This window comes from Monodelphis domestica, chromosome 3 (genome assembly GCF_027887165.1).
Source record: "Monodelphis domestica isolate mMonDom1 chromosome 3, mMonDom1.pri, whole genome shotgun sequence".
Taxonomy (NCBI): domain Eukaryota; kingdom Metazoa; phylum Chordata; class Mammalia; order Didelphimorphia; family Didelphidae; genus Monodelphis; species Monodelphis domestica.
Genome location: NC_077229.1, coordinates 397394961 through 397412015, shown reverse-complemented (window position 1 = coordinate 397412015; position 17055 = coordinate 397394961). Strand labels below are relative to the sequence as shown.

The 17055-nt window shown below is 36.5% G+C and overlaps 1 protein-coding gene across 1 annotated transcript in view; it reads right to left on the bottom strand.

Moving 5' to 3' along the window:
• SLC6A3 (solute carrier family 6 member 3) overlaps positions 1 to 17055 on the bottom strand; it is a 97681-nt gene that overhangs the window by 44460 nt on the left and 36166 nt on the right. The window contains exons 5-6 of the mRNA XM_001369509.4: positions 9494 to 9632; positions 6316 to 6450 (exon numbers count right to left, since the gene is read on the bottom strand). Of these exons, the coding sequence (XP_001369546.2) occupies positions 6316 to 6450; positions 9494 to 9632 (274 nt within the window). The remainder of the gene's footprint in view (positions 1 to 6315; positions 6451 to 9493; positions 9633 to 17055) is intronic.

Genomic DNA, 17055 nt, shown 5'->3' with positions numbered 1-17055 from the left:
CTCTCTATTATTTTTAACTCTTTTTAACCCTCAGGTAAAGACACCTCAGTGTTCAATTTCCCTCTCTTTCCCCTTCTCCATCTCTTTCCTCCCTTATTCTTTCCCCCTCCTTTCCTCTCTCTCTTTTTCTCCCTCCTTCCCTCTTTCACTTCTCCTTTCTTCCTTCCCTCTTTCTCCTCTTTCTTCCCTCCTCTCCCTCCTTCCCCTCCTCTCACCTCTCCTTTTCCCCTTTCTTCCTCCCTGTCTTCTCCTCCTCCCACATCCTTGAGAGAGGCTAGATTCGGTAGTGAATAGGCCTAATATCTGTTTAAATTCTACCTCAGAGATTTACTAGCTGAGAATTTACTAATTTAACTGCTAAGCCTCAGTCTCCTTATCTTTTCAATGGGCATAGTAACAGTATCTACCTGACAGAAATAATATATGTAAAAAAACTTTGAAAACATTCACATCCTACAGAAATATTAGTTATTATTTCTTCTAAATCACATCAAATACACATTTTCTCAGCCTTAGATCTGTAGTGGGAGGAATTAGGGGAACAAGGATGGATTAAGGAGAAATAGCTATGGTTTCTATCTTGACATTTCTCATGGTCAATCATAATTTGTCCTGCATTTTCCATACATATTAACAACAAGCTGACTTCTGACTAGATCCACTGGAAAAGCCTCACTGGTCAACTACTGATCTCTTCCTCCTACCACACCCAGCATTTTCAGGTGGGTTCTCCCATGCTGCATTTCAACCCTTAGAACAAACAGAAATTTCTCCAGATATGCTCCCTTGGAGACTGAATTTCCAACACTGGCCACCGCAGCTACCCTGGGCTTTTTCTTTCAACAGCTCTTCCTGGTTAGGATGACCTAACATAAAAGTGACTATCCAGTACTCTTCTCCAAACTTTGTAGGTTGTCATAACTAGGCAAAGGCCATTTGCCTAATTTATTATCAAATAGCCCGGGGGTGGAGGGTGTCAAGATTTTCCAATATTTTAAGCTTTAAATTTCTCTTGTTGATTCAAGCAAATGGTGGAGAGAAGGTACAGGAGTAATCTATGCCTAGTTCATTGTCTCTGCTGATTGTTCCCCAGCTTCCTTGGTTTTTTCATATGCAGATATGAAGCCTCATATCCATTTCTAGGGTCAAAGAAGTCTCTCAAAGTTTTATATTCATAGGGCTGTTGGGTAGCTCAGTGGATAGAAAGTTAAGCCTTGAGACATGAGATCCTGGATTCAAATCTGACCTCAGACACTTCCTAGCTGTGTGTCTCTGGGCAAATCACTTAACCCTCATTGCCTAGCCCTTATGGCTCTTCTGCTTTGGAACCAATATCTAGTATTGATTCTAAAGTGGGAGATAAGGGCAAACAGGTCCCTTCTAATCTGAAAGGGGATTACCCTTTGTGAGGTGAAAATGATTCTTTCCTATAGTGCCAACATGAGTAATGCAAATAGGAGACACCAGCAGAGTGATGGAAGCCAGAGGACTAATCAGAACACTTGTGAGGGATTTTGCTGCCACTCCAATATGAATATGTTGTGGAAGGCATTGAAGGAGGAGATATGATGGTTACATCTGTCAGTGGATGTGAGAATGGCCATGACTGTCGTTTGGGTAGAATGGGTTTAGCAGCAGAGAGATGACTGAAGCTATTCTTAGAGCTCTGCTTGGGGCGGTGACTGCTGGGGAAAGTAGCTTCAGAGGGTGGAGCAGCGGGTGGAGAACAAGATAATTATAGTGTGTCCCTGTCTCCTATGTGCTTCAGTGGTGTCTTATACTCTCTGGCTGTATTTGGTATCTGCCCTCTGGTATTAATGCCAATCCAGGCACAAAACAGTATGATATTCTAAACAAAGGTGTTTACTGCTGTAAAGAAGGGTAGTTCAGATTTAGAGCTATAAGGAACCTCTGAGGACATCTGGTCCAATCTCATCATTTTACAGATGAGAAAAGGGAGGCCCACAAAGTGGCTCAGCTTGTCCTCTAGATAGTAAACAGTAGAACTGAAATTCAAATCCAAGTCCTTCGTTTCCAAATCCAGTGCCTCATCTGCCTTTTATGTCTTTCCCAAGATCCAAATGAAGGAAGGATTTTCTATTGATGGTAAAGTTTTCTAGAAGTTTCTTTCTATGGATACTATTGAGCTGATTGCCTCAAGTCCCAGAACATTACTGAACCTCTTCCATGTGCTCAAAAGAGATTGGCCCAAGAATCTGTTTTGTTGGATGAAAAGGGGGTATTGCTCAGACTAGGAACTGCAGCTGAATGACTAGTTCACGGGGGTGGGGGGTACAAATATCCAAAACGGGTATTGTATGGACATATGAGTTATGACCAAGATGAAAATAGAAGGAACAAAGGGCTGGATCTTATTTGTAAAATTATGCAGTGCTTTTTTAACAATCACTGGCTGCTCCCCAGAAGAAAAAAATACCCTTTTTAACACAAATATTCTCCCAGAAATGGTGTAGGATTGAAAACTTTGTATTGCCATAATCTTTAAAAGATCAAAGTTGCACATTATCTAAAGCGCCTCAGAGAGGAACATGATGGACATGGGTAGGCTATATCATTTGTCCGGCTATCACCCATGTTCAAAAAGTAGAATGATATATATCAGGAATAATGTATAGTCTTAAAAGGATATGGATTCACCTTGTTGAGTAAAGAGGAGATAATAAATGGAGAGAACCTCAGTGTTGCTTTTGACACACATTAAATTGAAAAAAAAAGAGGGATTCCAGCATACTGGATAAACCCTTTGTGGAGGCATTATGGATGAACATGGACAAGGCTCATACAAGATAAGGGAATGATGGGTTTCAATTTGAATTCATAGACAATCCTACATTGATGGGATCACTTAACTTAAAAAAATGAAGGTAATTGATAGGGGAAGAGGGAGGAACTTTGTCTAGTGTTAATCATGATACACAAAACATTGATTCTTAATGATGGAGGCTTTGACCTCTGAATATCACACTTGTCACACACAGTATCTTCTCCTACCTTGTTGAGGAGTTTGGCACTAAGAAACCTTTCCTAGCCAAATAGAACACACCTAGAAGACTACCACTAGCCACAAAGGACAACACAGCACTTCTACCATCTAGGAAAATGGTTGTAATTGCCTTCAGTGATCCCAGTACATCTTAAAGTAACTGGACATACTCAAAAGCTTAAAGATTTGCCTGGAGGTTAAGAAGTTAAGAGGTTAAGTGACTTGCCCAGAATCATAGAACCAATGTGTATCAGAAACAGGATTTGGACTCAGGCCTTCCTGATTCAAAGACCAGTTCTTTATCCAAAATGCTGCTTTTATAGAGATGTTATTATGATAGTTGGAATGGCTGATAATATGAACCTATGCCAATGAGATTAGAAAAGAGATGGATACAAAACATGTTATAGGCATGGAATTGAAAGGACATAGGAACTAACTTGAAATGACAGGTGATGCTAAGCTTTCATACTGTTGGGACTGAACCTGATGAAGAAGGATGTGGGACATAGCACTGAATGGCATCGCTTCATCCTACTGAAAATCCTAGATTCTTTGATAACACAAGAAAATGCTTCTCTGGCTCCTAGTGATTAAATATTGGATTTTGTGTCTTGGTTCAGAAAAAAAGATATGAGAAAAGGTAATCAATATCCATGAATGTTCCTTTTCCTCCACTTCTCAAATCCAATGTTACCAAGTTCTGTTTATTTCTATGTCTAAAATATTTTTTGTATCAGTCTGCTCTTTTCCCATTGACACCAGACTAGTTTAGGTTCTTTTAAAAGCTCTTTGATCTATTCAAATAACCTCCCCTATAGATGGCTTAATGAATTGGCATAACTGCATAATGAATTAAGAACTGGCCTTAGAGTCAGGAAGATCTGGGTTCAAGTCTGACTCTGACACAGAGTTACTATATGACTCTGGAAAAGAACTTTCTTAATGCCCCATACCAATTCTTTAATGCAGTAAATTGCAGAAAAGTTGCTGATCTGCATGGATAAAGGAACTTTCTTCATGAAGAGTTACTTATACCAATGAATTACAGGACTGAACCTAAACAAAATCTATCTATAATATCTGTCCACCTACCTATTTATCCAACTGTCTGTCTATCTAACTATCCATCCATTCATCCATCTATCTACTATCTATCTACTGTTATAGAGAGGTTAAAGAAGGGATTACACTAACTATATATAAATAAAATAAAAGGTTTATTTAACTAAAGGGAGGAGGGAAGGGAAGAGAATTAGGTACTACTTTTAACCCCACCACAGATATTAAAACCCTAAACTTTCTAAAATTATCTTAACCTAACTAATTAGAGGAGTAATTGAAGTTAGAGAGGCATTTGTAGGGGTAAAGACAACAGAGCCCAAAGAAATCTCACAGTCAAGAGTCCTTCTTTGATCCAGACAGCAGTCTCAGGATGAAGAGTCCTCACAGGATTCAGGAAGGGATGAGGATTAACACACACACACACACTGTCCACCAGTGTGGGGTAATTACTCATTCAACCACTCCTTCAAGATGGTCCAATTTCCTGGCTGCTGGAGAAAACAGCTTCTCTCTCCTCCAGAGTCCACCAACTCTCTCTCCAGCAACTGCCTCTGTGTCCAGTCCCAGTTCTGGGGGTTCTGAGTGGAATATTGGTCTCTAGGGTCTCATGCTGTCAGCTTGCTCTGTTATGTCCTGTTAGAAATCCCTTACTACACTACTACTACTACTATCTATCTATCTATCATCTATCCATCCATCTGTCTATCTATCCATCCATCTATCTATCTATCTATCTATCTATCTATCTATCCATCCCTCCCTCCCTCTTTCCCTCTCTCTCCATCCCTCCATATATGTATCTATCTTTTCCACACAAATACATATATATATATATATATATATATGTATGTGCATACTAAGCAACTCTGTAAAATTCTAAGTTGTAGATGAGGTATTTAATCTGCTATAGAGGAATGAGCTTTCATACCCCTATACTGATAAAATCACATGCACATATATGTATACATACACACATATGTAAATAAACATCTGTATATATATATACACATTACATATATATGCATATGTATAATTTTATCTGTGCAGAGAGTAGTTTAATTGCCACGTTTTTTCTGGTCCCTCTAGTTTTTACATCACTTGATGCTTCAGGAGAGTTAACTTGCACAAACCAAGACTGTCATCATGGGAATTGAAAGGAATACAATTTTCTCAATCTAAGTCAAATACAAGCTTGAACTTACAAGAGTGGCAGCTCAGACACAATCAAGGGATTTCAAAGTACAGACTTAAAATGTCTAAGGGATTCTCTAGCCAACCAAATGGGCGTCACTAGTTGGAAACTATATTCCCAAAGAGCTAAAGATAGCATCTAGGGCTATAACTTATAGAACATGTAATCCCCCTATGCATATCCTCTCTGTGTGCAAGTTTCCTATGTATGTGCTTCTCCAAATGTATTTCTTTGTGCTACTTGTTCATTACATGTATTCTTCTCACTTGTGGTATTGTAACTGTTCTCTGGCTGGTCTAGTAAAATAAATCAGTGGGGTCTTAATGAGCAATAATTTTGAGTGTCTGCTGACCTACAAAATCCCTTAAACCTTCAGTCACTTATCTTTCTGTAGGTCCTTGGGGAAGAGGGGCCCCATGTGCTACTTTGTGTACATAGTCATATTTATTTTGCTTATAACACCTAATAGAGTGGAAATTAAAATACTCTAGGAGTTGTGCGATTGCTGCTTATAAAGCCAACAAAATTATCAGGTGATTTATTTAAGTTTTCTCTGTCAAAATAAGTTGTTTACTAATAATGCATTATCCCCAAATGATATTAATTTGGGTTAAAGACACTTAAATGTTCATGAAGATGTGTTAAATTTTACAAATAAATTATTTGGTTAATATTAGTATTCTTTTCTCAAGACTGTGACCATTATCTCTCCTTTCTATGATCTCCTAATCACGAGAGCACTTGTTTCTAACTCTCCTAAAGAATTTATCATATAAAGCCTCATATTCTAATTCCTTGTCCATATGCTTCAGATATTTAACTAGATTTTAAGATCCTGTAGGGCTGGCATGGTGTCATACTGTTTTGAATTTCCTACCTAACCTGGTCTCTTGTGTACAGTTGGTGTTTGACAGCTATATGGTGATGAAATAAAAAAGACACTATAAACTTGCTTCCTTTATGAATCTTTAGTCTTAGAATAGATAAATCTTAGATCTAAGCATTCTAGATGGAATAAAAAGAATGAAAAAATAAGTAAGGAGCACATACTTACAGATGCCTCACAGAGACGATAGAAATCAACACTCAAGTAGGCTTTGATACCATCGATGGCTCCTGGAAGAGTGACCCCACGAAGTAGCAAGGCTGTGAGGACTACATACGGCATAGTGGCCGTAATCCATACCACCTAAAATGGAAAATCATGATAGTTATCCTTCTTCACTTTTCATCTAGGTATCACTTTAGTTACATTCTCTCTCTCTCTCTCTCTCTCTCTCTCTCTCTCTCTCTCTCTCTCTCACTCTCACTCTCTCTCTCTCTCTCTCACTCTCACTCTCTCTCTCTCTCTCTCTCTCTCTCTCTCTCTCTCTCTCTCTCTCTCTCTCACTTTCTCTCTCTCTCTCTCTCTCTCTCTCATTTTCCAGTAACTACAGTATATAGATAAATACCATATATAATGTGGCCCACTAAACACAAGTAGGCACCAAATGTATAAACATGATATCCTAAAATGTTTTGAAAATGGAAAAAAAAGTTTTAACTGGAAAATATTTAAATTAATTAAATTAAAATTATTTTATATTAAGACAACCAAATAAAAGCAACCATTTTTTAAACTTTCATCCTTGCTGTCGTGTTGCACTGCAGATTTGCTACTTCTAGATCTGATTTAGAGGCATAATTATTTTTTATTTTTGCTTTTTTTTTAGCCATCAGGATTTTTTTGATAAAAGTTTATAAATGATTTTTTAATAAATAAAATACTTAACCTCAAGTAATTCATCTTTAGCATCTCAAGTTGCTCCCTTCAAAATCTAGTGAAACTACTAGAACATTTCAATAGATATGTGCATCTTCCAACAAAAATGTGAGATATTTTTTGCTTACCTTTTTGTTACTTTGATTTATATGAGTACCAAAAAAACACCTTTGACAAAATATTTTGGTCAGGCTCAGATCATAGATTAAATTGAATCATTCATCTCCAGCATACAAAATTGGAAGCACATGATAATTTCTTAGCTCTCGCTTTAAAATGTTTATGAAGTTTCTGACTAGAAGAGGTGTGCAAGGTTATTCTGGGCCCAGCTCTCTTAGTCAGTCAACTAGCATTTGTTAAGCATCTACCATATACCAGGTTCTATGCTCAGCACTGATGGTACAATGAAAGGCAAAAGACAATCCCTGCTTTCAAGAAGCTCATAGTTTAAGAGGGGAGAAAATGCATAAACACTTATGCAAAAATCGAATAAATCGGAGATAATCTCAGAGAGAAAACACTATGATTAAGGAACATTGGGAAAGACTTGGGAATTTTATCATAATTAAATGGTCTCCCAATGTCATCATTATGAGGCCAGTATATTACACCCATTTGCAGTTGGGGAAGTCAAAGGACATTATAAATAATAAAAAAACTGAAAATATTTGATTCATAAACTTATAACTGACTCTACTTTTCCCCCAAATATCCCTAAACCATTTTGAGTTTTGATAAAATTCTTATCAGATATGTTCCTTCTTTATATTTAAAGCACCTACATATATAGGGAAGTATTCCCAAAATATCCAAATACTTTGTCATTTCAGGATTCAATTATACTGCAACCTTATCTATACAGAACATAATGAAAAATTAGGCTACAAAAATAGATCTTTTTCAATCTGAAGTCAGTGTTTGCTTGCATTCTTTCTCATCACCAAATACCAGGATAATTTCCACAGCATGGAAATATGATTGATGCAATCATTAATGAGTATCCTATTTCGTTTTGGAAGGGTTGTTTTTGTTTGTTTGTGAAGGATAGCCATTGGTCTGTCATAAGTAAAGTATCTTTCCTTCATAAAAGCACTGATATTTGCCAACAAATGAGAATGTTTTAATTTTTACAATCTAATACATAAATGGATGTGTGATCTAGACTAAGGAAGCAGAATACAACCCATTCATGTTTGCCTGTGCCATAAAATTTTTATTCTATCCTCCCATAAGTTTACTGCAGAGGGTTCAACCAATGTATAGAGAAGCAAGGAGGCTTTCCTCTTTGACAGTTTAAGAATATGAATGGACAGAGTAGAACCAGGAGAACATTGTACACAGAGACTGATACACTGCGGTACAATTGAATGTAATGGACTTCTCCATTAGCGGCAATGCAGTGATCCTGAACAACCTAGAGAGATCTATGAGAAAGAACACTATCCACATTCAGAGGAAGAACTGTGGGAGTAGAAACACAGAAGAAAAACAACTGCTTGATCACATGGGTCAATGAGGATATAATTGGGGATGTAGACTCTAAACGATCACCCTAGTGTAAACATCAACAGCATGGGAATAAGTTCAGATCAAGGACACATGTAATACCCACTGGAATTGTGCGTCAGCTACCGGAAGGGTGGGGGAAGGGGAGGGAGGGAAATAATATGATTCTTGCAACCAAGGAATATTGACTAAATAAAATTAAAATAAAAATTAAATATTAAAAAAAGGATATGAGTGGACACACTGTTTAGTCCTAGTCCTGACTCTAAGATCTGCTCTGCTGCTTCTTCTTTTTTTTATTATGTGTTTCTTTGGTGCCTTTACTTTTTTAAGTCTTGAAGCTTGTTCATATCTACCATATACCTTTGCATTTTGGATTCTTTAGAGGTTGTATTGTTCTATGACTCAATAATATAATATCATTGGTAGAATATTTTTTACTGTTAGTCTTTGTTTCAAGGAGAAGTTTGGAGTCATTAAAGAATGTTTACAATTTCCCCAAAGTAATCTAGTTTGCTCTCTTCTTCCTGTTTAATTCTAGCCCCTATTTATGATCCATCTGTAGTGCTTGTCATATATATGTCATATATATATATATATATACATATATATTCTTATGGACAACCATATAGGTTGTTCATCTAATAGAATTCCATAACTTAGATAAAAGGTATTCTTTAATCATTTGATATTTTCTATATAGGCACTTAGGCAAAATTTTTTAATTTCTATATACATATTTAAATTTTGCATGTCTTTCATTTCATAATTGAGATACAGATTTGGTCAACCCTATCTTATACTAACATTTATAATGAAGACATAGAGTTCCACTTATGTTAACTAATACTCGTCTTTCCAAAAAGAAAACATGATACTGAATCCCAGCTCTGATTGAAAAAAAAATGTCTTGAGATTATGAGCATCTTTGATTCCATAATGTCTAGCTATCAGTGAGCCTCACCTTGCCAGATGTCTTCACTCCTTTCCATAAGCTAAAATAAAGCAGTACAATCACAACTACCAAGCAAGAGGTCAGTTGCCACCGAGGAAGCCCTAAATCATCGATTCCTTTGCTCTGATGAAGATGTAGCACTCCTCGTCTGAAAAAGTAGGAGAAAGAGCATTCAGAATTCCACATTTACACCAGCAAAGCAAAGGATCTGGGGGTCAGAGGACTTGGTTTTCTTTTTTTTTTTTATCTCAGCTTTGGTACTCACTGACTCTATGAAATTTCAGGAAGTCAACCTCTCTGGGCCCCAGGATCCTCATTTGATATCAAAGGTGCCTTCTAGCTTTAAATCCCATAACGGTTATGGTCTGCTGACTATTTCAGTGACACTGGATAACATGTTACTATCTATTTAGATAAAACAAATTGCTTCCTTCTTTGGACCCTAACAGTTATAGCACAAATATAAGAGCATCCCCTGATATCTCTTGGGAAAGAATCAAAATCCTTACTCTCTTTTGCCTCTGGCATGTCCAAAAAGTGTTTTGCTAAGGAGAGAGGCAGAAAGTTTTGCCCATTTTGGAGTTAATCCTCAATTCTGTTTTCACTCCCAAAGTCTTTAATAGGTCATTTTTTGGGGCTAAAGATAATACAAGTAGTTTATTAAAAAGAGAAAGTTATGGATAATTGTTCTACACACTTAGATACACTTGGTCATCTGCTTTTTGTGAGGAGACTAAACAACTTGGTCTTCAAATTCAATTTACCCCTTGCAGAAGTGGTGAATGGATATGAATATGGAGTTCTCAAAAGAAATGTGAACTATTAACAACCATATGAAAGGTTGCTCCAATCATTAATAACAAAATGGGTGCAATTAAAATAACTGTGAGGTTTCACCTCAAATCTTGCTCCTGGGCAAGTCACTTAACTCTGTTTGCCTAACCCAGGTTCTTCTGTCTTGGAGTTGTTACTAAGATAGAAAGGAAAAGTTGTTGGGTTTTTTTTTTTAATCTAGCAAATTGGCAAAGATGACAAAAGATGGAAATAGTCAATGCTGAAAGTACATTCGGAAGACAGACACACAGACACAAACTGTGAGTTTGTTTAGCTTTTCTGGAAAGGAATTAGAAATTATGCTGAAAAAAGGGACTAAGATATTAGAACTTGTGTGTCCTGGACATCAAACAGTTAGGTAGATATGAAGACATCAAAGACAAAAAGAAAGTTCTCATCTGTACCAAAATACTTGATGCCCATTGTTTGGGGAATGACTAAACAAACTGTTGTACATGAATGTAATTGGGTATAACAACATAAATAATGAATATGAAGAATACAGAGAAGCATTTATATGAACTGATACAAGTAAAGTAAGTAGTAGTAGAAAAATATACATATTGACCACAACAATATAAATGTGAAGAACAATAAAAGGGAAATTGCCATGCATAGCTATGAGTTGAGTAAGCTTTAAGATGGAAACAAGTTAAAGAAATGCATGTCCTTTCACTAATGAGGTGAGAAAGTCAGGCACAGAATTCACATAATATCAGATGTAGCTGATTTTTTTCTCTTTCTTTTTTAATATTTGTTATAATGGAGGGCTTTGGGAGAGGAGAAATAAGGAGAGTATATTAAAAATGAATAGGATATAAAAACAAAGGCATCAGTTTTTCAAAGGAAAAATAAATTCGATTCACTTCATAGGTATTAAATACCTGCAATGTACAAGCCATTATGCTAGGAATTATATTCATTCTGGACTTTTGTCTTTGTTGGTGTTGTGAACTCCTTGTGAGGGCATTCCCTCTACCAGAGCAATTTTGAGCCTCCTCTGCAATATATAGTCTTAGAAAATTGTCTAAGAACTGAGAAGCTAAATTACTTCCCCAGTATCACAAAACCTATATGTTTCAAAGATGAGACTCAAACCCAAGTCTTCCTGACTCCAAGGTGGGATCTCTCTTCTCCCATGACATCTCCCAAGGTACTAGAGAGACAAAGACAAATATGAATAATTGTCTTTGTTAAGAACAAAAGTGCATGAATATAATGTGTAAAATAAAAAGAATATGAATATAATGGAATAACACTGTGCTGTAAGAAATGAATATAGAGAAACATAGAAGGACTTATTTGAAACGATGCAAGGTGAGTTAAACAGAATCAGAAAAACAATGTTCCCTGTGACTAAAACAATATAAATAGAAAGAACAGCAACCACAAGTGAATGCTGTGAAACTTCAGTGACCCTACTTGGTCCCAAGAAAAGATATGAGAAGGCATTCCCCCATCACTACTTTGCATAGCTGGGAGATTGCATAGGAAGTGAAATGCTTCATACAAGGCTTGATTTTTTTCTTTTTGTTAGTTTTAACATCCCCCCCTTTTATATTTGTTATAAGGGAAAGTTCTCTGGGAAAGAAAAAGGAAGGGGTATACTGGGAAATGTGAATTTCCTTGCTATAATTAAAAGTGTTTCTATCAATATTTTTGTACATATAAATCTTTCTCCTTTATTTTTGATCCCTTTGAGATATATGACTAATAACAAAATTTCTGGGTCAAAAAGAAGTCACAGTTCAGTGATTAGGAAGATGTAATTCCAAACTTCCTTCCAAAATAGTTGGGACAATTCTCAGTTCTCTTTCTATTATATCATATAACCTCAACATAACAAGAAGATACAGTAAAAGTCTGATATATAAGTACATATGTTAATACATATAATATATATAACAAATATATAATAATATCAAAAGCTTGTCATAAAGTGCTAGCCTAATCCCAGGCTCATAAAAGGGTCCCCAGATAGATTTTAGTTTACTGTGTGAGTAGCACAGGGGTACTGTGAATGTGATGATCATATCTCTAAAGCACTTGGAAGGTTTGGGGAATATAAATTTTTATGGCTATAGAGATATATCTATACAAACACATAGACATATAGTACATAATTATTGTTATCACACATTATTGTCTACATTCTACTTCTCCTGTTTAGATATTTTCTGTTGAGAACCTTGATAAATATTACGAATTCCCAAGTTTTTTCTCTTCTTTACCTTCTCCTCAGCAGTTACCTGCCTATGTACCCCATAGTGATATAGGTGCCAAAAGCATGTGTTGGCTTAGATCCATGATGGCGAAGCTATGACACATGTTTCAGCATTGACACACATAGCCATTTTCAATGACACGTGGCCACATGCAGGCTCAGTATGCCTTGGGGCCTGAAGCCTTGTGCCAGTAGCAATGGCCATGACCATGCCCCAGCCCAGCCCCAGGGGGAGGGCTGCTCCATGTGCTGGGGGTAGGGGGCAGGGCAAGTGGAGGGCAGCTCCTGCGAGGGCGGAAAAGAGGAGCACACATAAGCAGGCAGGCTGCTCTCTTGGCACCCTGGGTCAGTCAGCTTGGGAGGGAGGGAGAGGGGTGGGGCCAGGTTGGTGGAAGACTGGGTGGAGTTAGGGCCCACCTGCATTAGAGAAGTGTTTGGAACCAATTACCAGACACTTTTAGCACCCTGAAAAACATAGCAATGGCTTTACTCACAATTTTTCCCCCTACGTACTTTTGTGAGACCTTATTCTCAGCTTTAAATAATATCAAAACCAACAAAAGAAACAGATTGACAGATGAAGTTAGTAGCACTTGCTTGGGCTTGAAGTGTACAAAGTACCAACCTTCAATTGAAGATTTAGCCAATGAAATTCAGCAACAAAAATTCACTAATAGGCAGGTTAGTTAAAGAATTCCCCTTCCCCCTCACTTATCTTAGTTCACAGCACCCCACATAAGTTAAATAATATCAAGACCAACAAAAGAAATGGATTGGCAGATGAACAAAGAAGTCACTAAGCAGGTAAGTTAAATAATTAGTTTTTTTGTTTATTAAATACATTTATACATTACAATTATATATATTTTTATAATTTAAACTATAAATATCATGAAATTATGGTTTTTCTTTTCATGAAGTAACATACCACTTGAGTTATGCTCAGTTTTTTGGCAAATTTTGACCATCAAGATCAAAAAGTTGCTCATCAATGGCTTAGATAAAGGACAGTGTGAAATGAGGCTCAGAGAGGGCTCTAATTATTTACTATCTGTGTAAACTTGGACAAGACATTTAATCTTTTAGGGCCTCAGTTTCCTCATCTATATAATTAAATGGTTAGAGTAGATTATCACTAGTATTCTTAGGTCCATGTCTATCATACTATGTTCCATGATCTTACCACACAATTAGTAAATGCCAAGATTGGATCCCAAGACTCTCCTTATTCCATGATGAACAATCTTTCTTCTGCAACACTGACACAACAAACCATTTATTTAGCATCTACTAAAGGCACTGGTAGGGCAGTTCATGAAGCAATAGATAGAACACTGGGCTTGGAGTCAAGAAGATCTGAGTTCAAATTTGGTTTCAGACACCTACTAACTGTGTGACCCTGGGCAAATAATTTAACCTCCATTTGCCTCTGTTCCTCATCTGTAAAATGGAGACCCAATGGGAGAAGAAAATTGCAAAACTTCAGTATCTTCACCAAGAAAATCCTATGGACAAATCCGTGGGGTCATGAAGAGTCACACATAATTGAATAACTGAACAACAGCAAATGCACTGGGGATATACAGACAAAAGTAAAATAGTGTCTGACCCCTGGGAACTTAGATTTTATTGGGGAAAAGAGAAGTAGAAGCCTGGAGGAATCAGAAAAGATTTTATGAAGAAGGTGGCACTTAAACCAATGGAAAGCATTTAGAGGTTCTGTTATGCTGTCTCTTACTAAGACTGACACTGCTTCAGAAATAATTGTAAACACTTATCCAAATAAAATTCTCTTTTGATCTTCTACTGTACTTTACAAATCTTTACTTAATTTATGTCAACTAAAGAGAAAATTTGCCTAAAAATGAACACCTGATGAGTTTTTCTTACTTCTCCACTGAAAGGTTGTCCAATGAGGATAGGATATAGGCTCCTCAATTCTATAGTTGGTAAGTGTTGATAATCATCATATAGACATTGTAATGGGATAGATGAGCATTCCAGTGACTTCTGTACAAGCACATATATGAATGATGCAATTAGACTACATGGCAAATGTGTTCTTCCTGGATTGAAGGTTAGCTAGGTGGTTGGAAGGAATATTGTGAACTGGTATATTTGTTGATTTTTTAAAAAGTTGATTAAACAGTATGCTAAATATTGCAATCAATGATTATGCAAGAACATAATGGCAATTTTTCTTTTTTTTTGGAGCTGTTAACAAACAGCATAGCCTCTGTGGCTTAATATTGTAAGATCTCCCCAACTATCACAGAAATGACAAATAACTTATGAGAATTTAAAAAACCAGAGCAAATGAAAGCTATTTAAAATTCTGAGGGTTTATATCCCTCCAGGGAGAGGCATTGTCACCCCAACTTTAGGAAATCTCTGCTATGTGTATGTTTGTATCTATGACTTCCAATATGGTGATCACAGCTCTATGTTCCTTGAATAGAACAGTAACATACAAATTAGAAGGTCCAGGACTTAAATCAAATCAGTCCATAGAGTTTTAAGGATTCTAGTTGGCCCGAAATAACTTTGATAAACATGACCCTTCAAATCTTTTGATTAGATTTCAGGTCACAGGTCCTTTTCAGGTCCTGACTTGAAGTCAGGAGACCAACAAGAATACTATTCCAATAATTCAGGGCCAACATAGAGAAGGCCACTAAGACACCCTCATTCCCTCATATAAATAATTATTACTTTTCCTTCCATTCTCTTTTTCCTTCTGCTCCAGTTCTATTTGAACAAACTGGAAATGTGAGGATAAAATTAGTCCTTTAGAGATAGAAAGGCTTGTCTTATTTACTATTCTCTCTCCCCTAAGGGCTAGTATTGGCAAGATAGCATTTTATGCTAGTGCCTTATCCTAATGAAAATCTATTTGTAAAACAATCAACTGAAAAAGGGAAGCAATAAAGCATAAAGAGAATACTTCATTCATATTCAGTGATCTTCCATCCTTTCTTTCCCCCTCATCTCATGCTAGAAAAGATACTACTCTAAGTGAGTCTTGGCTCATCCAGCGAATTGATTGGATTTTTCTGTCTTAGTCCCTACTCTTTCTTGACTTTTCTGCAGAATTTGATATTACTGATCATACCTTCTTGATAATCTGTCCCCCTTGCTTTAAGACACATTGCTCTCTTCTGATTCTCTCCCAACTGATAAATGGTCAAAGGATATATAGTCAGTTCCCAGAGGAAGAAATTAAAATTATAGTCATATCAAAAAATGTTCCATATCACTATTGATTAGAGAAATGCAAATTAACACAGCTCTGCATCACCACCTCACACCTATCAGATTTACTATATGACCAAAGAGGAAAATGTTGGAGGGGATGTGTGGGAAAATCGGGCCACTAATACACTTCTGGTGGAACTGTCAACTGCTACAACCATTTTGGAGAACAATATGGAACCACCCAAAGGGCTGTAAAACTATGTATATCCTTTGACCTAGCAATACCTCTACTGGGTCTGTATCCCAAAAAGATCAGAGTTAGGAGGAAAGGGCCTACTTATACAAAAAAAGGTTTTTAGCAGTTCTTTTTGTAGCAAGAATTGAAAACTGAGGTAGTGTCCATTAACTGGGGAATGGCTGGACAAGCTGTAGTATATGGTTGTAATGGAATATTATTGAGCCATAAGAAAAGATGAACAGGATGAGTTCATAAAAACTTGGAAAAACTTATATGAACTGATGGAAAGTAGAGTGAGCTGAACTAGGTCAATATATATAGTAATAGAAATATTGTATGATGATCAACTATGAAGGGCTAAACTATTATCAGCAAAACAAAGTCCCATGATAACTCCAAGGGACATGTGATAAAAAATGCTATCCATAGCCAAAGAAGGAACTGTTAGAATCTCATTATAGATCAAAGCATGCCATCTTTCACTTTATTTCCTTCATGAGTTTTTTTATTATATGTATGAAATGCATCCTTAATCATGACATGGAGAATATGGAAATATGTATTATATGAAAACACTGGTATGACCTATATCAAACTATTTCCTACCTCAGGGGGATGGGGCAGAGGAAGAGAATCTGAATTGCAAAATGTCAGAAAACAGTTGTCAAAAGTTGTTTCTACATGTAATTGAAAAAAATAAAAGAAAGCTTCTTAAAGAATAATTCACTCTAGACTAACCTCATTTCTTTTTTTGACAGGGTTGCTGAATTGGTAGATGAAAGGAATGTTGTAGAAATAGTTGATCTAGATTTTAGCAAATCATTTCATAAAATATTTTATGCTCTTCTTGTAGCAAAAAAAGGAGAGATGTAGCCTAGATAATACATTTAGAAGAACCAAGAACTGATTGATGGTCACACTCAAATTTTAGTTGTTTTAAAATTTTTTTTCAATGATCAATCATTTATTTTTCTCCTTCCCAGCTTCCATCTCCCCTTCCCTTGCAATGAATGAGAATGGTCAAGCATAACAAATTTCCATATTGGTCATGTCCCAAAATGTGTCTGCATCACTGCTCTG